At 39.7% G+C, this 26,625-nt stretch overlaps 1 protein-coding gene across 3 annotated transcripts in view; it reads left to right on the top strand.

Moving 5' to 3' along the window:
- The window catches only part of arhgef9a (Cdc42 guanine nucleotide exchange factor 9a), a 328,420-nt gene that overhangs the window by 280,070 nt on the left and 21,725 nt on the right, over nucleotides 1–26,625 (top strand). For all 3 annotated transcript variants that reach the window (XM_043704850.2, XM_043704852.2, XM_043704853.2), the window contains one exon: nucleotides 21,042–21,285. In XM_043704850.2, coding sequence (XP_043560785.2) covers nucleotides 21,042–21,285 — 244 coding nt within the window. The remainder of the gene's footprint in view (nucleotides 1–21,041; nucleotides 21,286–26,625) is intronic.

The following is a 26,625-nucleotide window of genomic DNA, read 5'->3' as shown; positions in this document are numbered from 1 at the left end:
CTCCACTTTCAAGGAGCTATGAACCTGCACTCCAAGGTCTCTTTGTTCAGCAACACTCCCTAGGACCTTACCATTAAGTGTATAAGTCCTGCTAAGATTTGCTTTCCCAAAATGCAGCACCTCGCATTTATCTGAATTAAACTCCATCTGCCACTTCTCAGCCCATTGGCCCATCTGGTCCAGATCCTGTTGTAATCTGAGGTAATCCTCTTCGCTGTCCACTACACCTCCAATTTTGGTGTCATCTGCAAACTTACTAACTGTACCTCTTATGCTCGCATCCAAATCATTTATGTAAATGATAAAAAGTAGAGAGCCCAGGACTAATCCTTTTTCAGACAGGCCTCCAGTCTGAAAAATAACCTCCACCACCACCCTCTGTCTTCTACCTTTGAGCCAGTTCTGTATCCAAATGGCTAGTTCTCCCTGTATTCCATGAGATCTAACCTTGCTAATCAGTCTCCCATAGGGAACCTTGTTGAACGCCTTACTGAAGTCCATATAGATCACATCTACTGTTCTGTCCTCATCAATCTTTGTTACTTCATCAAAAAACTCAATCAAGTTTGTGAGACATGATTTCCCACGCACAAAGCCATGTTGACTATCCTGAATCAGTCCTTGTCTTTCCAAATACATGTACATCCTGTCCCTCAGGATTCCCTCCAACAACTTGCCCACCACCGAGGTCAGGCTCAGTGGTCTATAGTTCCCTGGCTTGTCCTTAACACCCTTAAACAGTGGCACCACATTTGCCAACCTCCAGTCTTCCGGCACCTCACCTGTGACTATCGATAATACAAATATCTCAGCAAGAGGCCCAGCAATCACTTCTCTAGCTTCCCACAGAGTTCTCGGGTACACCTGATCAGGTCCTGGGGATTTAACCACCTTTAACCATTTCAAGACATACAGCACTTCCTCCTCTGTAATGTGGACATTTTGCATGATGTCACCATCTAGTTCCCTACAGTCTATATCTTCCATATCCTTTTCCAGAGTAAATACTGATTCAAAATATTCATTTAGTATCTCCCCCATTTTCTGTGGCTCCACACAAAGGTCGCCTTGCTGATCTTTGAGGGGCCCTATTCTCTCCCTAGTTACCCTTTTGTCCTTAATATATTTGTAAAACCCCTTTGGATTCTCCTTAATTCTATTTGCCAAAGCTATCTCATGTCCCCGTTTTGCCCTCCTGATTAACTAAATAGTTAACAGTGATTAAAAAAGACTTTGTTGAAAGAAAAATCTGGCATAGATTCACACTTCCCTTGTATACATCATGATAAATATTAATGTGGAGGACTGTGAGATATCACTCAGCATGAGGGAAAACAAGTAGGAAAATGTAATGGCTCTCAACAGCAGCTTACATATCAAATGATTGAATGTGAGGGAAAATTACATGATTTATTATCGTTAGGACGTGTCGTTAGGACATTCTAATTAGTTTCACAATCCACAAGTTCTGTTTGGCATGGAGTTGCCATGAGAATGTAGGAAACACAGCAGATAATGTAAACACAGCAAGATCCCACAGACATCAATGAGTTAAATGAGCAATTTTGCTGTTTCAAGGTTATCCACTTTGGAAGTAAAAATAGTCAGGGTATTATTTAAATAGTGAAAGATTGCAGCATGCTGTTGTGCAGAGGGACTGGAGTGCTTGTATATAAATTGCTAAAAGTTGATTTGCAGGTGCAACAGGTAATCAGGAAGTCAAACAGAATATTGGCTTTCATTGCGCAAGGGATTGAATTTAAGAGCAGGGAGGTTCTGCTGCAATTGTACAAGGTGTTGGTGAGGCCGCACCTGGAGTATTGTGCACAGCTCTGGTCTCCTTACTTGAGAAAGGACATACTGGCTTTGGAGGCAGTGCTGAGGAGGTTCACCAGGTTGATTCCAGAGATAAGGGGGTGATCCTATGAGGAGACGTTGAGCCTCCTCGGACTGTACTCACTAGAATTTAGAAGAATGAGAGGGGATCTTCTAGAAATATAGAAAATTATGAAAGGCAAATGTAAGATAGAGGCAGGCAAGTTGTTTCCTCTGGTGGATGAGACTAGGACAAGGGGACATGGCCTCAAGTTTAGGGGGAGTAGATTTAGGAAAGAGATGAGGAGGAACTCCTTTTCCCAAAGAGTAATGAATCTGTGGAATTCTTGGCCCAAGGCAGGAGAGGCAGTTTCATTAAATATATTCAAGACATAGTTGGATGGGATTTTGCATGGTAGGGATAATGCAGATAGGAGGAGCTGAGATGATGGATAGATCAGCCATGATCTTAATGAATGGTGGAGCAGGCTTGATGGGCCAAATGAAACTATGAAACTTTGCCACTGGTTGAGAGTAAATGAGGCATGCACACTGGGAGAACTCTCTTGCTATACTTTGAATCAAACCATGGGATTTTTTAGATCCACCCTTGATGGCTGGATTGTGAAGATAGCTTGTAATCTACAATAATATAAGATGCAATGGAACAACCATTTTAATATGTGTTCTTAAATTTATTCATCAGGGATTTTGCAGAACCAAATTTTGTGATCATATTACCTCACTGAAAGTTTATTTGGTTGTTGTATACTTCTGATTGTTCAGCAATGCTTAATACAATATGTACAAGTATTAAAGTTAGTTGACACAAAAATAAAGTTGAATTAACTGGACTAGACTAAATTTATGTTTCATTGCCTTTTTATTAATCTAACTGCATTGCACTTTTCTTGAATCCTGTAGTATACATTTAATAAAAGAGTTTACAGCTGGTCAGTTATTTACCAGATTTCTTTACTTCTATACCCAGGAATCAAAATCAATCTTTGGGTTTGGGGTGCAAAAAGGCAAAGCTTATACCTGCTGCTTTCATGTTTACTGACATAAAGCAAGAAGAGTTGAAGGAAGAAACCCCTGAACCTCAAGCTTTCCTGATTTCACATTAGCTTGGAAGTGGCATGTTTGAGGAAGTGGCAAAACAAACCCAGAATAAGTAATGCCTGAGGGATCAGAATAATCTTTGAGACATACATTGACCCAATATAAAGGAGGAAGTTCTCCTTTCTCTTAGTAGGGACATAATTCATTCACCTCCAAACCTGAGTTGGCAAATTGCATTGGAAGTTTTGGTATTTTAGGGATGGAAGGTACCATTGGTTTGTTTTAAGTTTATGCAGTTTATGGAATCCATGTTTTACTCATTGCAGCAGATGCAGAAAAAATGATAAAGGAATACCTGGTCACCTTTACAGGAGACAGCACAGACAGTGAGCAGTTTATATTGTGAATTTAGGTGAATGATTCACTGTCTCTCTCTTTCCTTTTTGAGCATAAGTAGGATGGTGGATGTGTTAGGTGTCAACTAACTTGCTGCCACCACTGCAAAGAAAAGTTTAACAAGCTGATTAGCACACAATTGGTGAAGAGCTGACTGGTGAGCTTCACTGAGTATCTCAGTCCGATGCAGGAATGTGTCCAGGCTCACCAGAAGCTGACACTATTTTGAGTCCTGCAGTTCTTCAGTCGTAAAGACAGTTAATCAAGGCCTACACCTCAGTGGGTACAATAGTGAGAAGGTAGATTATTTTAGTTTGTGTTTCATGTAGGGGGTTCACAGAAAGAGAGGGATCAGAGATCGCAGGGAAGACAAGTGACATCACTTTCCCCAATCTAGCAGGCAGGTCATGTCTTTCACTGAAACCAGTATCCTTTCTTCCCTCTCCTCAGGGAGTTTGTGAGTGGAGGCTGTTAAGTGGCCTTTAACTGTTCACCTTCAGCTAGTAATTGGTGTCAGGTCAAGAAAATCCCAGCTGGACGGTCTTGTCCCAAACTTCAGTAGTGAGGTGGTGAGAAGTGGAGCGAGTATCTCTCTGGGAAAACTCACCCAAATATTTGACTCCCTCACCACAATATCGTCACTTCTCGTGAAGGGAAAATTCCATCCACTAAAAAAGTTGGTTCAAGCTTGCTCAGTTTAACGGTAGAGAAATTAATGGGGAATACAATGTGTAGACTATATTCGAATTGTACAAAGTAAAAGTGCATTTGCCCTTTTTTGAAGAAATTCACAGCAAATCCAAAGATGTGCAGGTTAGATGAATTGGCCATGCTAAATTGCCCATAGCATTCAGGGATGTGTAGGTTAGATGCATTAGTCAGGGGTAAATGTAGAGCAATAGGGTAGGGGAATGAGTCTGGGTGGGTGACTCTTTGGAGGATCTATTCCACACTGTAGAGATTCTATGATTCTATGAAATTGTAGTGTGTACTCAACATTTAGCTAAACTGGCAAAATGTAAGCATTAGTCTTCTCTGTTTTTTCCAGGATAATGTATTCAACAGAATTACAACAAAATTACATTCTTATGTGTTTTTGGTTTTTAATTTACTTGACATCTGCTTCAGGAGTTTTAAAATGCCTCCTCAAAGGAAATGACATAGATTTACAAATGAAGTTTGCAAAGAAGTATTTATAGAAATGTACCATGGTTACATTGCCAGTTTTCTCTCCTTTCCTCTCTGGATTCTTTGCTAGACATTGTTTATCCAGTATCTGAACCAATTGTCTTGGTGGTGGGTGTCAAAAGATTGTTCAATCATGTTTGATAACACAACTAAACTCAATTATTTAATGTCTTCATACACTTCCACCAGGGCCCATAGACAGCTATTAGTTGATGAGAACATGCTTGCTATTCTTCTAGAATGTGATACTGAGGCTAACTATAATGAATTGCCAATTGGTCTTTAAACACTAGCCAAGTTTTTTTTCAGTGAAGATGAAAGATTCATCCCAGAACAGTATTGGTTTGTATATTTTATATGTGGCTAACATGTTTAGCTACCTGGGGAGCCAAATAATTTCTGAGCCAAATACTGTTCTTAGTCCAAAAACTTGACTTTTCTCAACTAAATCTTGGCTTCTGCTCTAGAGGAGCAGATGCAGAGTACAGATTGCAATAAATGTAATTAATCCTCTGGCAAATTCACTCATTTAGAAAAGAGCTGGATAAACATGCAGTGAAGGTCACCAAAAATAGACAGTTTATCAGATAACTGACAGAAAATATCTCCTGCACTTTTGGGACCATCAGATTCACCTTAAAAAATGGGATAGATCGAGATGGACAGTACATTATTGAATGTATAACAGATGGTTTGAAAAATAAATTGAGGTCAAGGAAAAATTTCTCAAGACTTTGCCTTCTCTCAGAGCTCAAAATACTTTGAGCATTGACAATTGTATAAGAGGCAATGCCTTTGGAAGTTGTAAGATTCCTATAATGAGAAAGAAATAATTAGTAATCTCTCTGTGTGAAGAAGAGTGCTTGGGGAAGAGTGACCATAATATGATTGAATTCTTCATTAAGATGAAGAGTGATGTAGTTGATTCTGAGACTAGAATCCTGGAAAGATATAAAGGCAACTTTGATTGTGTGCGGTGCAAGCTGCCATGATAAGTTAAGAAATTTAGTGAAGATGATGGTGGATAGGCAATGGTAAACATTTAAAGACCTCATGGAGGAACCACAGCAAGTTTTCATTCCTGACAATGGCATAAAATTAAAAGGGGAAAGGTATGCAAGGATCCAAGGGAAGGGATACAAATTGAGGGGCGGGGGGAAAAGCACCAGATCCGATGATTGGAAGTAGTTTAGATTTCAGCAAAGGAGGACAAAAGGGATTGATTAAGTTGGGAAAATAGAGTACAAGAGTAAACTTCTGGGGAACATACAAATGATTGCAGAAGCTTTGACAGGTATCTAAAGAGAGAGGAATTAGTAAAGACAAATGTAAATCCTTTACTGTAAAAACAGACTAAGTTATAATGGGGTCAAAGAGATGGCAGACCAATTAACTGCATACTTTCATTCTGCCTTCAGAAAGGATGACACGGATAATCTCCCAAAAATAGTGGGAACATAAGATCAAGGGAGACACTGAAGAAAATCAGTATTAGTAAGAAAATGGTGTTGAGAAAATTGATTGGAGTAAAGTTCAATAAATCTGTAATGTCCATTAATCTACTGCCAGAGTATTTAAGGAATTGGACCTAGAAATATTGGATGCATTGTTGGGTATCTTTCAAGATTCTATAGATTTGGAACAGATACTGTGAATTGGAGGTTGCCAATGTACCCCGCTATTTAAAAAAGGTGTAGAGAGAAAATAGGGAATTATAGACCAGTTAGTCTGACATTGGTAAAGGTAAAAATACTAGAATCCATTAGAACAGATTTAAAAGCAGAGCACTTGAAAAACAATCACAAAGTCAAACAGAGTCAGCATGGAATTATGAAAAGAAAATCATTCATGACATATCTAATGGAACTTTTCAATAATGTAATTAGTAGCGTTGACAATGGAGTACCAGTAAATGTTAGACTTTCAGAAGGCTTTTGATTGAAGAGCTTAACATAAAAAACTAAAGCACATGGGATTAGGCACAGTGAAATGACATGGTTAACAAACTGGTTGGCAGGCAGGAAACAAAGAAGTGCCACAGGGATCAGTGCTTGGGCTCCAGCTGTTCATAATATACATTAATGATTTTGATGGAACTAAATGTAATATCTCCAAGTTTATAGCTGGCACAAAATTAGGTGGGAGGGTGTACGGTGAGGAGGATGCAGAGATGCTTCAGTGTGATTTCGACAAGTTGAGTGATTTGGCTACTGCTTCACCAGTGAAGTATAGTATGGATAAAAGTAAGGTTATTCACTTAAAGAGGAAGGCAGATTATTACCTGAGTGGAGATAGATTAGGAAATGGGGATGTGCAACGAGACCTGGGTATCTTTGTACACCCGTCACAGAAAGTAGTCGTGCAGGTTCAGCAGGCAGTGAAGAAGTCAAATGGTATGCTGGCCTTCATAGTGAGAGGATTCAAGGACTAGAGCAGAAACATCTGACCACACCTCAGCATTATGTGCAATTCTCATCTCTTTATCTGAGGGAGGATGTTCTGATTACGGAGAAAGTGCATTGAACATTTACAAGACTGATTCCTGAATTGGCAGGGCTGATGCTTGGTTTGGTTAGGACTATATTTACTGGAATTTGGAAGAATTACACTAAATCTCATAGAAATGTATAAATTCTAACAGAATTAGACAGAATTGGCAGAGGAAAATGTTCCCAATGACCGAGAAGTTCGGAACCAGGGATCACAGTTTAAGGATATGGGGTCAAGCATTTAAGACTCAGATGAGGAGAAATTTCTTCATTTAGAGAGTGATGAACCTGTGGAAATCTTGGTCGGCTGAGGCCAAAACATTGAATCTTTTCAACAGAGATATTTCTTTGGGTTAAAGATCAAAGCATCTGGAGGGAAAGCAAGAACAGGGTACTGAGATGGATGGAGAAAGGGAGGACTGCAGATGCTGGAGATCAGAGTAGAGAGTGTGGTACTAGAAAAGCACAGCAGGTCAGGCAGCATCTGAGGAGTAGGAGAATCGACATTTCGGGCATAAGCCCTTCATCAGGAATGAAGCTGATCAGTCATGATCATCTTGAATGGTAGAGCAGGCTTGAAGGGTTGTTTGGTCAATTCCTGCACCTATTTTCTATCAATGTATGAAAGCCACATTTTCTTTGTTCAGAAGTATAGCATTTTTTCAATGTCTTCATCGATGGATCTCTATTTCAAAGATAATTTTGAAAGATAAATTTTGCTTGAAATTTTATTTTATACATTTTTATCCATTTCTCAGCTCAGTTTTAAGGCTTCTGAATCTTGCACCAAGACCTGTCTGTTATCAGAAAAACAATCATCAACAAAAAATAAATAAATTCTATATCTCCCGTGTCTTCTATTATTTTCAATGACTTTATTAAATTGCTTTTGGTGAAGTTACTCAAAGGAGAAACATAGACAAGAATATTAAGAAATTGCACTGCTCTTTAAATTGTTCCAAGTAATTTTCACATCAAGTTCAAGCATAGAAATAGGCAGATAAGACTTCAACTTAATGTTCATCCATAAACATGTATCTTTGAGTATGCTACAGTACTTGGCATGCCAGCCTACATTAGGTACTCATGCTCTGGTGTGGAGGTTGAATCTACAGTCCTCTGACTCAGAGGAAAATGTGTTCTCGAACTGAACTGAGCCAACATATTAATGCAAATAGATTGAGACTCTAAAATATACTACCTTATGTACTCAACCATTGCTGCTTCTTACCATTTCAAGAAATAATCCATATTTCACTGCAGGGCTGTTTGACATTCACAGTCCATTATTAGAGTTGGTTTTGATGTAATCAAAGCAGCTTGAAAAGAAAATCATTTGTCATCTATTGAAGGTCAATCCCATGTACAAATAGGTATTATGACCTTATGATTAACAAACTAACCATCACAAACAAGTCCAATGAATTTGTAAGAAGAAATGAAGTATTTATAGAAGTTTGGACTGATAGTTTGGATACTTTAAATTGTAAGTGTAAATGGTATACTACACTAAAATGTGAAGATGTAGAAAAATATCCCTCACATCATTCTTCTTTTTCTCCAAAGGTAATGACTGTTGGTTTATTGTTACATGTGTGACCAACTTCCTTGGTTATCTCACAGAAACAGTTAATCTTTGTGTGTGACCTTTGGTGGAGTTTATTACTGGGCTATTCGATCTGTCATGCACCTTGGTGAAATCAGGAACAAATGAAGAACATTTCACACCTCCCCCTTAGTTGTTTCACCCTTCAGTTAGATCAAGGTTGATATCTTCAACCATCTACTCTTCATGTTTCTATAAACTAACAAAAATCTATCAATCTCAGATTCAACATATTCAATTGAACTAGATTCAGCAGCTTTTACAGGGAGAGAGTTGCAGATTTCCACTACCCTCTCTAGAATTGCTTTCTGGAATCATCCCTGAATGTTTTGCTTTGATTTTAAATCTGGGCATCCTTATTCTGGACCCTCCCACCTGAGGAAATAAATTATCTTATATCTTATAAACCTTAATTAGATCATAGCTTATTCAATACATGTCTATGTAACCCCAATATAATTCTGTTTTAGTCAGCATCCCATTTCTCTAAATATACCGGATTGTTCCTTCATTCAGATTTTCTAGCCATTATCTAGCCTTTGCTGTTTGTAGTTTACTGTGTACAAATCAGTTGTTATGTTTCTGCCATTACAATGGTCAAAAACACTTCATGGATGTAAAGCACTTTGTAAGTCTGGTGGTTGTGAAAGGAGCACTACAGATGCTAGTCCAGGTCAGATTCTGCTCAACCTTGACTTTCAGCAACAGCCACAAAGTATATCCACTTAAAAAGGTGTGTGTTAGCTTTAGGCACTGGCTTGAAGTAATGTCAATGGTTATATTGAAACCCTTGTTGATAATTTTCTCTTTATTTGTTCATGGAGTATGGGAGTCATTGCTAGGCCAGCATCCCTAATTTCCCTTGAGAAAGTGGTGGTGAACTGTCTTCTTGAACTGCTGCAGTCCATGAGGTTTGTGTACCCACAGAGCTTTTAAAAAAGGGATTGCACAATTGTCCCTGAGCAACAGTGGAGGACTGCTGACAGAATTCTAAATTGGCATACTGTGTAGCTTGGAAGGAAACTTGCAGGTAGGCATGTTCCCATGCATCTGCTGTCTTTGTCCTCCCAAGTTTTAGCATTTGTGAGTTTGGAAAATGCTGTTCAGAAGGCCTTAGAGAGTTACTGCAGTATATCTTGTCAATGATACGCACGACTACCCTTTGTATCAATGGTGATGGAGGGAATGAATGTCAAAGGTAACAGATGAGGTACCAGTCAAGTAAGCTGCTTTAATCTGGATGGTGTTGAATTTCTTGAGTATTATTGAAACTGCAGTCATCCAGGCACATGGAGAGTATTGCATCACACAAAAGCAGAAATTACTAGAACAATTCAACAGGTCTGACAGCATCTGTGGAGAAAAAGCAGAGTTTATGTTTCGAGTCACTTTCTTTCCACAAATGCTGCCAGAACCGCTGAATTTCTCCAACAATTCTTTTTTTTTTCAGGTCTTCACTATTTGCAATTTGATTAGATTACTTACAGTGTGGAAACAAGCCCTTCAGCCCAATAAGTCCACACCAACCCTCCGAAGAGCAACCCACCCAGACCAATTCCCCTACACCTTCACCTAACACTACGGGCAATTTTACATGGCCAATTCACCTAACCTGCATATTTTTGGACTGTGGGAGGAAACTGGAGCACCTGGAGGAAACCCACACAGACACAGGGAGAACGTGCATCTCCACACAGACAGTTGCCTGAGACGGGAATTGAATCCGGGTCTCTGGCGCTGTGAGGCAGCAGTGCTATCCACTATACCTCTGTGTCAGGAGAACCAGGTTCACATCCTATCTGTTCGAGGTATGTAATAACACCTCTTAACAGGTTGATTAGAGAATACCTACAGTGGTAATTGACTGAGCGGGATTTGTCCTGCTCTTTGTTGCCAGTACGTACCTGGGCAATTTTCTATCTTGCCAGTTTAAGGCCAAGATTGCAGCTGTACTGGATCATTTAGGCTGGGTGCATGGCTAATTCTGGAGCACAGGTCTTCAGTACTGGAATGTTTTCAGAGTCCAAAGTCTTTGCAGTATTCAAAGCTTTCAGCTTCTTTTTGGATATCACATAGAATTAATCAAATAAGGTGAAAACTGGCACATGTGATGCTGGGGATCTCTTTTGCTGACTGTGATGGGTCATCCAGCCAATAAAAAGCATGATTATGAAAAGTAGCATCATGATCCCTATGCCCATTTTCAGAGGTGATCCAATTCGATTCCAATTAAATCTCTCCCATTATTGTTGTATTTTCATTGGTTTAGTTTCTATTTGCCATTCCAGGTAGTTCAGTAAAGAGAACATCTCTAATTTTCCTTAACTGGTTTCCCAATCCTCCCATAAGCTTTTGTTTTGAATCATAACATTTTTTTGACCAAGATTTATAGTTACCTTTCAGATTACTCATTTGGTTTTGTGTTATTTCCCATGTGAATCTTGTTTTTCAACTGTATTAGACCCACTCATTATTCATGTACAGCCACTTAAGTAAAGTTGCAGTTAATTACAGCCAGCCTACGATTGTATCCAATAGCTCCTGTTGTGAAGTGCACAAATGTGGTTATTGGATAAAGAGAGAATCAAGCTTGTCCTTGCTATCATACATAATGCAATATTCTGCCAAAATTATCTCAAAGATAATTACGGATGAGGGAGGCCAAATTGGCTCATCAAGCTTTCATAGAAACCCACAGTCTTCATACATATTCACCCATAAGAATAGGCACTTGAGTGAAGTAACAAGAGAGAGTTGCTGCCTATGGAATTGTATATCTGAGCATTAGCGGAGGAGGGAAAGTGATTGGTGATACACAAAATACAATAATGAAAAATCCTGTCTGAGTAGTGTGCTTTTTGTGTTTTCAGTGCCACATTCAGAGTGAAACAAATTTTGGAAACTCAATGTCAATTTTTCTATATGTATTAGGTCCATCAATGTTAGGTTTTTGTGAAGTCATGTACTTGACAGTTCTATTATTTGTGGCAAATTGGAGGTACATTTCTTCTGCTCAGCTCACTGTTGTTCTCCATATTTTTATTCTTGTTTCTTCTGGGAACTACTAGGAATAGTTTGATAGCCTCCAGCCTGAGTTCAATTTTGACAAATTGGCCTGAATTAAGTTACTTCACAGAAATTTGCAATTCATTTGAACAAAATCATTGCAGAGGTTATAAGTTGAGCCACTAATCCAGACTCAGGGGTAATATATGCATAATGGGACCAGAACAGGTTTTGCAACTCCCAAAAGTATTTTATTGATTTGAAAGGAAGTGTATTACTGTTCCATGACAGCTGAATAACTTTTCATTTCAATCCAGCAATTTTAAAATTAAGTTCTGAAATGGCTGAAGGATTGAAAACCTGATTCAACTTGTGTCACAATGAGTTACGTTTTAATATTTCTTTGGTATGACTCAATGTTGCATATAAATCCATGTGTATAGTGTATTTAAGATGTACACATACGTAGATAAAATGTGCATCAATGATTTTTGAAACAAGCAGCTTTAATATCACATGCCTAGCTATGAAGTTTTAGTACAACACAAAACAAAAATAATCTAAGGAAACATTCAGGGAAATAAAGTGTGAGCTACTTGTTAAAAATGAAAATCCTGGAATTACAAAGCAAGTCATTTCAGCCAAAACCATTCTGTTAAGAAAAAGGACAATTGAAAATCATAATGACTTTAATAATAGTGTTATAGAGTCATCAATTACTCTTAGACCCTGTATTAAGCCATTTGCCAAAATGCCTAGATCCCATAGACTCATAGCTTCTGAACTAGTCTGCTATGTGAAACCTTGTCAATTCAAGACTACATCAACTGGACTACCCTCATCTACACACCAAGACACCTCCTCAAAAAATTAAATCAAATTTGTTAGACCCGATCTCCCCTTTACAAACCATGGTAATGCTTGCCTCTCCAAATGGAGATTAATTCTGTCTTTCAGATTTTGTTTTGCAATGGTGTCCCTGCCACAAATGTAAGATTAATTGGCCTGTAGTATTCTGGGTTATCCCTACCAATAATTGTCCCTTCTTGAATAATGCTACCACATTAGCTGCCCACCAGTCTTCTGGCATCCTATCTGTGGCCATGGAGGATTTGAAAATTAATGTCAAACCCCTCTCTTGCCTCCTATATTGGCCTAGAGACATTTCATCTGAGCCTGGGGATCATCCACCTTTTAGCTTGCTAAAATTACTGATACTTCCTCCCTCTCAATGCTAATTTGTTCAAGTCTATCACATTCCCCTTCCCTGATTTCCAGACCTACATCTTCCTTCTCTATTGTGCAGTATACCCATTTAAAACCTCAGCTGTGTCTTCTGGCTCCACACGCAGATTACAGTTTCAGTTTCTAATGAACCCTACTCTTTCCTGGGTATTCTCTTGCCCCAAACTTACTTATGGAATTCCTTTGTCCTTTCCTTACTGTTATCTGCTAGTATTTTCTCGTGTCCTGTCCTTGCTCTCCTAACTTGTTTTAAGCAATCCCATGCACTTGCTATATTCTTCTAGGGCATCAGCTGTTTTGAGCCAGTGGCTGAATGTTTTTCAGGAGATCTTGAGGAAGAAACTAGAGGCCGAGAGATCATTTTGTAGGCTGCTCATTATCATGGCAGAAAATGTGTAAATGGCTAGAAAAAGTAAGCAGCTCCAAGTCAGTGGGGCAAGAAAACACAGGTGTATTACAAGTGGCATGTGGTTTTTGAAAGCAAATGAATTGTTTTGATATTAATTCAATAATATCTGTTTTACACTGTTGTAAAATGCCCAGGTTATCCACTTTGTGTGCTCCATTCAGGAGAGACAGGGCTTTATCTGGGCTCAAAACGTGTGGTGCTTGAGCCGGGAGCAGGGACCAGGCCAAAGGCAACACAGGAGTTTGTGATTCATGTTCCAACCCCTGCTCCCTACAAACATTCTAAATGATATGAAGTTATTTTGATGGGATCAGGTGTAAAAAGAACAATTCTCATTTCCATCTTCTAAACTCTTTTTCAAGCTCACACTATCCTAGTGGCTGAAAATGTTCCCTGCCTGCTTCAGTTCAATGTTAAATACCAAGAATAGTCAAGTCATAGAGTCATAGAGATGTACAGCATGGAAACAGACCCTTCGGTCCAACCCATCCATGCCGACCAGATATCCCAACCCAGTCTAGTCCCACCTGCCAGCACCAGGCCCATATCCCTCCAAACCCTTCCTATTCATATACCCATCCAAATGCCTCTTAAATGTTGCAATTTGTACCAGCCTCCACCACATCTTCTGGCAGCTCATTCCATACACGTACCACCCTCTGCGTGAAAACGTTGCCCCTTAGGTCTCTTTTATATCTTTCCCCTCTCACCGTAAATCTATGCCCTCTAGTTCTGGACTCCCCAACCCCAGGGAAAAGACCTTGCCTATTTACCCTATCCATGCCCCTCATAATTTTGTAAACCTCTATAAGGTCACTCCTCAGCCTCTGATGCTCCAGGGAAAACAGCCCCAGCCTGTTCAGCCTCTCCCGGTAGCTCAGATCCTCCAACCCTGGCAACATCCTTGCAAATCTTTTCTGAACCCTTTCAAGTTTCACAACATCTTTCCGATAGGAAGGAGACCAGAATTGTACACAATATTCCAAAAGTTGCCTGACCAATGTCCTGTACAGCCGCAACATGACCTCCCAACTCCTGTACTCAATACTCTGACCAATAAAGGAAAGCATACTAAACGCCTTCTTCACTATCCTATCAACCTGCGACTCCACTTTCAAGTGCACAACCTGCACTCCAAGGTCCTTTTGTTCAGTAACACTCCCTAGGACCTTACCATTAGGTTAATAAGTCATGCTAAGATTTGCTTTCCCAAAATGCAGCACCTCGCATTTATCTGAATTAAACTCCATCTGCCACTTCTCAGCCCATTGGCCCATCTGGTCCAGATCCTATTGTAATCTGAGGTAACCCACATTGCTGTCCACTACACCTCCAATTTTGGTGTCTTCTGCAAACTTACTAACTGTACCTCTTATGCTCGCATCCAAATCATTTATGTAAATGACAAAAGGTAGAGGGCCCAGCACTGATCCTTGTGGCACTCCACTGGTCACAGGCCTCCAGTCTGAAAAACAACCCTCCACCACCAACCTTTGTCTTCTACCTTTGAACCAGTTCTGTATCCAAATAGCTAGTTCTCCCTGTATTCCATGAGATCTAACCTTGCTAATCAGTCTCTCACGGGGAACCTTGTCGAATGCCTTACTGAAGTCCATATAGATCACATCTACTGTTCTGTCCTCATCAATCTTCTTTGTTACTTAATCAAAAATCTCAATCAAGTTTGTGAGACATGATTTCCCATGCACAAAGCCATGTTGACTATACCGAATCAGTCCTTGCCTTTCCAAATACATGTACACCCTATCCCTCAGGATTCCCTCCAACAACTTGCCCATCACCGCGGTCAGGCTCACTGGTCTATAGTTCCCTGGCTTATCCTTACCACCCTTCTTAAATAGTGGCACTATGTTTGCCAACTTCCAGTCTTCCGGCACCTCACCTGTGACTATCGATGATACAAATATCTCAGCAAGAGGCCCAGCAATCACTTCTCTAGCTTCCCACAGAGTTCTTGGGTACACCTGATCAGGTCCTGGGGATTTATCCACCTTTAACCATTTCAAGACATCCAGCACTTCCTCCTCTGTAATGTGGACATTTTGCAAGATGTCACCATCTATTTCCCTACATTCAATATCTTCCATATCCTTTTCCAGAATAAATACTGATGCAAAATATTCATTTAGTATTTCCCCCATTTTCTGTGGCTCCACACAAAGGTCGCCTTGCTGATCTTTGAGGGGCCCTATTCTCTTCCTAGTTACCCTTTTGTCCTTAATATATTTGTAAAACCCCTTTGGATTCTCCTTAATTCTATTTGCCAAAGCTATCTCATGTCCCCGTTGTGCCCTCCTGATTTCCCTCTTAAGTATACTCCTACGTCCTTTATACTCTTCTAATGATTTACTCAATCTATCCTGTCTATACCTAACATATGCTTCCTTCTTTTTCTTAACCAAACCCTCAATTTCTTTAGTCATCCAGCATTCCCTATACCTACCAGCCTTCCCTTTCACCCTGACAGGAATATACTTTCTCTGGATTCTTGCTATCTCATTTCTGAAGGCTTCCCATTTTCCAGCCGTCCCTTTGCCTGCGAACATCTGCTTCCAATCAGGTTTTGAAAGTTCTTGCCTAATACCATCAAAATTGGCCTTTCTCCAATTTAGAACTTCAACTTTTAGAACCGGTCTATCCTTTTCCATCACTATTTCAAAACGAATAGAATTATGGTCGCTGGCCCCAAAGTGCTCCCCCACTGACACCTCAGTCACCTGCCCTGCCTTATTTCCCAAGACTAGGTCAAGTTTTGCACCTTCTCTAGTCGGTAAGTCCTGAAGGACGAAGAAGTATTGTAAATTATAGATTGCAAATAATTGAGGCCCCGACAATAATCCATGTGGCACATCACTCATCATATCCTACAAGTGCAAAATTACTCTTTAATGCCTACTCTCTATTTCCTATTTGCCAACTAATTGTCTACGTTTGCCAATATGGTGTCCCTATACCATGAGCTCTTAGTTTGCATGCTAACCATTGATGTAGCACCTTGTCAAAAGTCTTTTGGAAATCCAAGTTCATATATCTGCCAGTTCCCATTTATCTAGTTTGCTTATTACTTCCTCAAAAACTTTAACAAATTTGTTCATTATCATTCACATTTCACATTATCATGCACTGTCTGGTTGCATTCAGATTTTTGAAGTTGGCTGCGATGACCTTCTTATTAATAGATAACAATGACAGTTATGAGGCTAGCCAGCCTATAGTTTCTTACTTTCTGTCTCCTTCTATTCTTGAACAGAGGAATCAGATTTAATGTGGTCCAAATTGAGGGTGATAATTCCAGAATCAAGGGAAGTTAGAAAATTTAAAACCAATGCACTTACTCTCTCAGCAGTCACTTCCTTGAACACCCTAGGATGAAGTCAATCAGCCACAGTGAACTTGTCAGAATTAAGTTCTAACAATTTTCTCAGCACCCTTTCCTTGGTGATTGTAGTTGTTTTAAATTCCTCGCTCCCTTTCACATTTTGATTCAGAGTTATTTCTGGTACGTTACTTGTGTCCTCCACAATAATGATAGATGCAAAATATCTGTTTGATTCTTCTGCCATTTCACTGTCATCCATTATTAATTCTGAAGGCTGACTCTCCCAAAGGTCAACACTCACCTTTCTTACTCTTTTCCTTTTTTTTAATTCCCTGCGAACAAATATACGTGATCATGAGCAATAGGAGGAAGAATAGGCCACTTGGCTGTTTGAACCTGTTCCGTCATTCAATAAGACATCGGCCAATCTGGCTGCTTAACATTCCTGTCTATCCCAATAACCTTTCATTGACTTGCCCATTAAAAATTAATTTACTTCTGCCTTCAGAACATTCAAATACTCTGCTTCCAATTTTTTTCAGGAAGAGAATTCCAAAGATTCATGACCATCTCTGAAAAGAAATTCTCCTAATCTTGCTCTTAAATTAACAGTGACAACTAGTCAGAGACTTTCCAAAAGACAAAACGTCTTTCCACATCCACCCTCTTAAGATCCCGAGGATCTGGCGGACTGAATCTTATTTTTTTTTTAGCCAAATCGTCTCAGTTTTTTTGGAGGATTTCTCACTGCAAGGTTCCAGCAGGTTCTCTAACTGTATCTTAGCAAATTTGCCTCAGAAATTACCTATCACACCACTATAGTTTCCCTGTCTGATTTCCACCCTGCACACTGTTCCCAGAGCAACTCAATACTCAGCACAAAGCCTGGATTCATCAGTATCCCTTGTGCCCATGCTATCATTAAAGTCCATGCTGCACCCAAACAGCACTGTGGGTCTTGAGATGCCCTACATGGTTGCTGACATTTGCCACGAACATGACAGACAGGGAAATGGGCAACCTATGTTTTTGGCCTGGTCCTAGAGGTCCTCCTGGATGTAGTGTTGCACAGGTAGGATGTCCTCATACCCCAGGACCAGCAATGTAGGCTATGATACCAAATACTCCAGCCTGATCCCAGGTGGTTATCCAGATTAAAACAGTCTCAGCCATCTGGAGGAATGGCCATCACAATAGGAAGATGGTCAAAGTGCTATTCTACTCTGCCACTGTAAGGTCCACCATCTACTCTGTGGTACCTCACACAATCTCTGCTCCTGCACTCACCTACCACCAAGGCTCATGCTCATCCATTCTCACTGTTTCATGCAACATCCCACCTCACCCACCTCAATGTGAGATACTAATAATCTTGCCTGCTCTGTACTGCCTGCTCACTTGCTCGAGACACCTCCGCATCTACACCAACAATATTGGCTGAGCCACCCACTTTAATGGTTGTAACACCTGTCTCTCCTTTATTCCAGAATAGGGCAGAAGGAGTCCAGATGGGTGGTGTCCTGCAAACCCCCACCTTCCTTTATAAAGAGATGATCATGATTCTGACCATCCCAAGCAGGACTTGAACTGGTATTGGAGGTTGTTCTTAACTTAATGTACTGGAATTGCAGAGCGACTGCTATCCTCTTTGACTTAGCTGAGGCCTTATGACAACTACGACAACTAGGTCTGAACTGTAATGTGTGAAGCCTTTAGTGATTTCCATGCTGAATATATCAGAATGTATTTGGAAATCCTCCCTACAATTTATCCTTTGCCTTTTGGTGTGTGAGTGAGGACAGGATGAGGTATGAGACTGATTTTTGTCTCTCACTTGTGTACAGAGAGGGAGAAAAAGGAGTAGCAGCAGCCAGGAGAGCCTGCTGTCAGACCAACACATAGGTTGGCACAGTGGCTCAGTGGTTAGCACTGCTGTCTCACAGCACCAGGGTCCCAGGTTCAATTCCAGCCTCGGTCAACTGTCTGTGTGACGTTTGCACATTCTCCCTGTGGGTTTCCTCTGGGTGCTCTGGTTTCCTCCCACACTCTGAAGATGTGCAGGTCAGGTGAATTGGCCATACTAAATTGCCCATAGTGTTAGGGTGCATTAATCAGAGGGAAATGGGTCTGGCTGGGTTACTCTTCGGAGGGTCAGTGTGGACTGGTTGGGCTGAAGGGCCTGTTTCTACACTGTAGGGAATCTAATCACAGGGTTTGTTTAGAGGTTATGTTTATGGTGCTGACCAATGACTGATATCTAAAGAAACTCAGATTATCTCTGCAGGCTATGCCAGAACTGTACAAGATCATCTGTAAGTTGGCCAACTGGTCACTCACTTCTTCAGACTGTAGGCATTTTGCAATGCTGAAATGACTCATATACTAGTCATTCACCTGCATTTAGCTTCATAAAACAAGGCATACATTTGATAAGGCAAGTAAAAAGTATTAAGTTCCCCTTAAATGCCAACAGTAAGCATGCCAGAGCAGTAAGATATGCAGCATTTTCTGGGTCAGCGCATGTCTTTCATTGCCCTCATGTGATGAGGAAGGTACTGTCACATGAGCCAATAACCATTCTGACCAGGAAGGAGCAGAACTCCTTTGGTGTGCAGTGTGTGTGACCATTCTTAATGTAAGTGTGTGCATGGTACCCTGCATTCATGCTACAACAGTCCAACATTTCAACACCTTTTGAGTAAGGACTGTAGACCAAAACTGACTAATATGAGTCAAGGGCTATGTGTTATTGCCATGATGATGAAAACCTATTGGATGGCAATGAACTTTAGCTGAAAAACAATACAATAATAGTGGGGACATTAGTGCTGAAATGGAATAAACTATCAATAGTGCTGAAACAGTGATTTCGGTTCCTGGAGAAATCAGCAGAAATTCTTCAATACTGGCTTCATCAAGTCTCACAAAATCATGATTGTCTTTTATATTCTGCTTAACTTTGTCCAGTAATATGACCAAGAGCTCAAGCCAGTTGCGGAGCACTCATCTTCAGGGGAGCGTCTTTTCCTCCAATGCTTCTTTTGCAGGTTCTGTAGACTGAGAAGAATGTAGAGTAGGGCTAATTGTTATTCTGGTTGTAACAAATGAAACAGTAAATTGCTGCAACAATCCTCAAGGTAAAGAGTTCTCTTTGCTCCTTCATCACAATATTTGTGATCATTTTGTTACCAACTCCTGAAACAGAAAATTGTCTTTGCTTTATATTCAGCCAAGATTTTTCAGAATTTAAAAATCCTTTCCATTTCACCCTTTTTAGTATCTGTCTGATAAAGGATTTTAATGGGGTTGTTTCCAAGAAACCGATTCCTCAGGTACATAACAAAACAAGTGGCACTATCGAAGATAGAGCTTCACCGTTTACCACTAAAGTACTTGGAATTTTTTCCACACGAAATGTTGTGAAAATTTAAACATTGTTCTCTCCACTGACTGTGAATACTAGATCAATTTACATTGTTAAGACTGAGAAACATAATTCTTTTCTATCTGAGAAAAAATAGCAAAGACAATTAAATAGAGTGAAGGTATAACTATAAATCTACATATAATCAAGGTCTAATAGAATGATGGAACAGGCATAATGGGTTGAATGGCCACTGTTATTGCTATGTTCTGACCTTATGTTTTGTCATATTGCAGTATCTTCTCATCCCAGAGAAGAGAAAACAGAAGACAGGATTCGAGGGCAATTATTTAGTTGGGAAGGAACTGTATCCAATCCTAACACTTTCTCATCTCCACCAGAATTAAGTTCTGGCTGGGAAAGTCTGTGGCCATTGTTCTCACCCCTCGGCTATTTGATGCCCTTTTAGGTGGCCAATTGAGTGCTCCAGCCCACCACTGTTTGGATTAAACCAGCTGTAAGTGGGCCTATCAACAAATGTCCTTCACAGAGAGATAGGAAAAAAGGAGTGCAAGCTGTAGGTTAGCCTTGGGTGGAGGAAACTGAAGCAAAGGCATTCAGTGTCAAATGAAAGGACTGGCCATCAGGCAGAGTGAGTCCCACTGGGAGTGATCTCCCTGTCCTTACTTCTGACACACAGCCTCTCCTACCTGTGAATCCTCAACCATGACAGAAAGCCCCCAAAGGGGATGTCCTTGCTGCAAAAGCCTTCACCTCCTTTGTAGCACAGCTGAGCACAGGACCAGCTGGCCACTGATTAGCTAGCGGCTCACACAAGGTGGGAAATCTGACTCTGAGATCTTGGTTCCAGGAGAAGACCCACAAGTGGCCAAATCACTTGGTGATTTACATGTGATTTGGTGGGCATACCAGGAAGAGGTAGCACTGGTCTCTCTCTCAAGCTCTCCAGTTGGAAAGCCCCCAGTGACCCGAAAGATTCTGCCAATTATTTCTCAGTGATAACAAAGCATTCTCATAACTAACATCAATAATTTTCAGGAATGAATCTTTACAGAGCCTTCTGTTATAACACTTGTTGTTTCTCAATTTTTTTTCTCAAGGATTTAATACGACGGGACATACTTTACTACAAATGCAGAATTGATATGGACAAATATGAAATAAATGACGTTATTGATGGAAAAGATGAGGAGTTTAATGTTAATGCCAAGAATGCCTTCAAACTTAAGAACAAGGAAACAGAGGAAGTGCACTTATTCTGTGTAAAGAAACCAGAGGAAAAGCAAAGATGGTTGCGAGCACTTCACGAAGAGAGGAAAATGGTTCAAGAAGATGAAAAGATAGGCAAGATTATTTGTTACTTCTCTTCCACTACATAAATGTAAAATTTTCAGTGAGAACCGTATCAGATAACTTACATTGTACATAGATGGCATTACAAAACAAGTTATATCAGTGAAACAAAAGAATGAGTGGGAGCAGAATATAAGAATTACCTGTGTTGAAATAGTTCATAGGTGCATTTGGGTCAGTAATGGGATACTGGTCGAATGATGGTCAAGGAAAGATCCTTAACTTCCAACTAGCCCTTATGCTAAAGTTAAACTTTTGTTTTGCCCAAATGCTACAGGTTCATTGGGAGGAAAGGACAGTATTTCCAATTAATGCCAGCAATGGCTCTACCAACCCAAAAGAAATTGGTTCAGATGTTGTCTCAGGCTATTTGTCTGCTTTGCCTTTGTCAGATGTGACCATTGCCAGAAGTGTTGTATTTTTGTTACTTGATGGCATATTGTCAATACAAAATTGCCTTTGAAATTAATTCCCAACCTCATTGACGTATGAATTGCTTGCAGTGGAGCACACTGCTGCAGTAACTTCACATTCTGATGGCTGAAGGTTAGACTGAGGTAAGCGTGAGTCAGGCCCGAGCCTTATTTTAGGAACTAGGCAAATTATCCTTGCCAATGTTGTAAGAGTTTCCAATCCAATGACTTCCTATTTTCTTGTGAACTGAAGTACCACAGTGGTATGCCTACCACCAAGGGTAGTAGAGTTCAACTAATGGTCTAGGTTGGGATTCTAGTTGCTTCAACTAATGTGACTCTCGGCCAGTGGCATGATTATTGAAAGATATCCTTATAATCCTGCAAAGCAAATGGACATCTCTTTGCATTTATATCAGTAAAAATATCCTGGGCTGATTTACACCTTCTTTTGTGCTTTATTAATTTTGTTGGAGCAATGCATTGTGCCATTATGCTTGGCAACAATGTCGAAAAAGTAGCTTTAGAAAGAGAGCTTATTCAACAAAAATCAATTGAAAATGTCACATTTGAAATTTTTAAAGAGAGAACTTGTGATTAAATGAAGCTTTTAACGGAATCAGCAATTCCCAACGATAATTTGATGGCTTTGTCAGATCTTTTCAATTGGATGTAGGTAGAGTGAAAGGAATGAATACTATTCACGAGTTGACCTTGAAAGCATAGTATGCAAGAATGATAGAATAAAGCAGCTGGCATCTGCAGTGTGAGAGCAAGCTAACAATGGAATTCATTTAAATACTACACTTCAACTTGTGTAATTTCAAGACTGTTTATTGATACTTCACACGTGTTAGTTTCTTGTTGGTGATCCAATTTGTACATCATCAATCCTGTCTGACTCAATGACTGCATTCCTGGAGGGTTTTGCTTATTATTATATGTTGATGAGTACATTAGCTTGGATCATTGTGTACATACTGAAGCCGAGTTGAGAAACGAAATGAAATCAGAAAAGTTATTGATTTCTGTTAATGCTCAAGGATGCGGATTCTGAAGCGAATTGAATACAGACATGATTTTGAGTGAAGCATAAGTTATTTTGGGTGCAATACAATCCATACTTACATACCTCCATGATAAGAGTGAGACAGTGTTATAATTTGACAACTATATGGACAGGGATCACTAGATAACAGACATGATCACAGAATCAAATAATTGCAATTGTTTCTCTCTATTTAATCTGTCCAGACTTTGTACCATTTTGAAATTTTTTGGCAAATCTCCCATAGCCTTTTTTTCCAAAGAAAGCATCCTAACTTCTCAATCTATCTTTATAACCAAAGTTTCTCATCGCTGAAACCATTCTTGTGAAGTTTTTCTGCACTCCATCCAATGTATTCACATTTTCAAAATATGGAATTGTACATAATACTCCAGATGAGATCCAACATTTTTTTTAACCAAGTTCAACATAGATCCTTACACCTGTACTGTATGCCCCTAATAAATAAAGCCTAGGATATCGTCGGTTTCATTAACTGCTCCCTTCACCTGTCCTGCTACTTTTCCCAACCCACAAATATAGCCGAGTTTCTGTGCTCCTGCACACTTTAGAGTAGTACTTTTTAATTTAGAACATCTTTCCATGCTCTTTTTGTCAAGGTGAATCACCTTGTAGTTTTTGACATTGAGCTTCAGCTGTCACCTATCTGCTTACTCCACTAGCTTGTCTTTTTGAAGTTCAAAAAACTAATTTTTCTTTCCTTTTCTCCCTAAAGGTAATTATAATGCTGTAGCTGTTTGACTAAGATCAAGAAATTCATCACAGACCTAGAATTGCATATATAAGCATTGGTTGCTTCACAACAGCATGGTGGCTCAGTGGCTAGCACTGCTGCCTCACAGCACCAGGGATTCAGATTCAATTCCAGCCTCAAGTGACTGTGTGGAGTTTGCACACTCTCCCCATGTCTGACTGGGTTGATTCCAAGTGCTCTGGTTTCCTCCTATATTTCAAAGATGGGCAGGTTAGATAAATTAGACATGCTAAATTGCCTATAGTGTATGGGGATGTGTAGGTTAGGTGGATTATCAATGGAGAATACAGGGATAGGGTAAAGGGGGAAAGCTGGGTGGGATGCTTTTGAAGAGTTAGTGTGGACATGTTGGGCTGAACTAACCTGACACATCAGTACAGTATTTGGGGACTTTAATGTTGCCACAGGAGGTGTTTTAGTGGCTTAGGTAGACTTTGAAGATCCTACGACTGTTCAAAAAAAAGGAACCTTCCTAGGCTCAAAACCAAAAGTCCCAAAATGTTTTAAATTGTATTTCTTCTGTTTTGTTTTTAGGAAATTAACAACTCTGATGGGCTGCCATATTTGCCCAGATAAAACAGTGTTATATAAATTCAAACACAATTGCAATAAGTTTAAAATTGACAGGCTGAGAAGTGTGGGAAAAAATTCCTTTGTACCATGATACATTTTGTTTTACAATTGAGAAGAATGCCCTGTGCAATATCTTTGTAGGGTTTCATGATTAAATATTGCTGTGTCTGCTCCTGATTTCATAAATTAACAGAAATTCATCCATTGGGAATGTGTGATTTTCTGATATACATTTCCAGTGTGTGTCAGGAAGAGGAGACATTGCAATGGAATTTTTACCTCATAATTGTTGACTCACCACTGATTATTCATAGAAGTAGCTTAATGAAAAAAGTGGTAAGACTGGAATGCCACCGTATCGTAATGAAATACCTTGTTAGACATTTCTAAGTTATGCTTTGCGTAACAAATAAAATCTCGTCCAGTTTTTTTAAAGATACCTTTCTCATGTGACTGAGAAGCAGGTGGCACAAGTCCACTGCATATTGTCTGCTACCCAGAAGATATTTTGAAATCAATCTTATTTCTGTAGCAAACTCCTGGCCTGGATTTGAGCTCTTCGCTGGCTTTATACAATAATGCCAAAAAGCGTAGGAGGAATTTCTAGACAACCACTACATTTATGTTAAAGGGTTGAACAGTTTTTGACAAATGAAAATTTCATCTTAGCCTGAAACTCTGCTGGAATACAGAACCACAACGTTCCTGCTTGGTAGATGTAGCTGTGGAATTGCAGCTTCAGGAAATGGTGAAAGGAGGCTTGTTCTCTTTGGCCTCCTCCTCATAAGACCATTTTTGGATTGTGTTAGAGGAGTTTGAAGAAAGAATAAATGCAGTATCCAACAATCAGAAGACCTTGAAGTAGATGAGAAAAAGGTTTCTCAGGAGAAAATTTGCCACCTCTTTCCACCTAGTAAATTCCTATACTATGCAGTAACATATAGATGTCTTAAATGTTTTCTCCCAACACATATATTTTAACTACAGTGCATTTATAGCACACATTCAATTCTGTAGCTCTTTCAAAGTTTACCAGCATGTCCAAGCTGCAGCAAGCATATTATTCAGATGAATGGACTGGAGTTTCTAAGGAATGGCAATCATACACAGATTGCAACTTTTCTGTGGTTATGTTGTAAATAAAGAGTTTTGTACTTCTAACATTGGATTCTGAACAGGCTTCCTCAGAAATGCAGAGCCGTAATTTAAATTTGACATGTCCCTCTTAGTACAGTATAGTCAGGGGAAGGCAAATCATATCCACATTTTCACAGCAGCTAGTTACCTTGTTTTGTGTTCCAGGACATGACCATTTTTACATTTATCGACTGGTACCTGATGCAATTTCTGAACATCTATATATGGCCAGTCAGTACCAATAATAATGCCCTAAGAAAGGCCCTGAAAATCTGTAGCTCATCTAACATACACCTATTGTAATATTAACAGAAGGTTTCTTAATTAGATTGGAATCTATGTTGAAACACAATGTGTAGGGTCTCCGCCTATAACAGTGGTTTGCTGCATAGCTGGTTCACAGCAGAACTACTAAATATTCAAGAATTTGTACCATAAAGTGAAGTCACTGTAGTCTTACCAGACCATAGAGCTGCTCTCTTATTGGAGTGAGATGTGGTTTAACCTGAGGGTCACCAAGCCTCAAGCAAAGGGAAAAGTTGAGAAGGAGAGACACTTATGATAGCCTCAACCAGTGCAGGAATTGAACCCATGTTGTTGGCACTAATCTGCATCATAAACAAGCCATCCAATCAATGGAGGAACCAAACACCAGTTATGATTTGCAGCTGAAGACATAGAAATCAGTTGGTAATCTGCTTCATAACTAATAATGTATAATATTGTCTAAAATAAATTAGACAATAGAGTTATAGAGTTAATCCCTGACGAAGAGTTGACTATTAGATCATTATCATGAGGAATGGGGCACTGAACGTTATGTTCCCATTAGCTTACTCCATTTTTATGCCCCAGTGGAGATATCCCTGATCATTCACTAATGAGGAGCTGAAGAGGGCCCTATTTTGTGTTCAGATTGCCACATTGGCCTGCACTCACAAGCACAGCTAATGAGAGATTCTAGAAATCACCTTCTCCTTCCCAACACTCTCCCTCGTCCAGATGGTCACTGTTCAATCAGAGATTCCATTTCCTTCAGAAACAGAGTTCTGGATATGCCTGCCTTGGCCTTCAGAGTTTTCTGACAAGTGCATCCTAACACTTGCAGTGAAATCTACACCATAGTGAATTTTCAGAGTGGAAATATTAAATATTGTAAAAAGAGAATGTCTGCTGACATCCCAAAGTGGCTACAGTATATGTTCAAAATGTTCAGTATTCCTGCCAGTGCTGTCAATGATGTCATTCTGTCCTGTTAGCTCATATTTATTGTGCTGACTTGGGCACTTGTAATTTTTTCCACTAGCAGAACAGTTCACAACATGCATGTACGCACAAAATGTTTTGAATAGACAGTAGGAAGCTTTTGGAGGTTTTGGGAGATA

Source organism: Chiloscyllium plagiosum, unplaced genomic scaffold (genome assembly GCF_037043375.1).
Source record: "Chiloscyllium plagiosum isolate Xiang-an unplaced genomic scaffold, Cpla_swu_hap1 HiC_scaffold_11, whole genome shotgun sequence".
Classification (NCBI taxonomy): Eukaryota; Metazoa; Chordata; class Chondrichthyes; order Orectolobiformes; family Hemiscylliidae; genus Chiloscyllium; species Chiloscyllium plagiosum.
The sequence above is the reverse complement of the archived record's forward strand: the minus strand, read 5'-3'. Positions and strand labels throughout refer to the sequence as shown.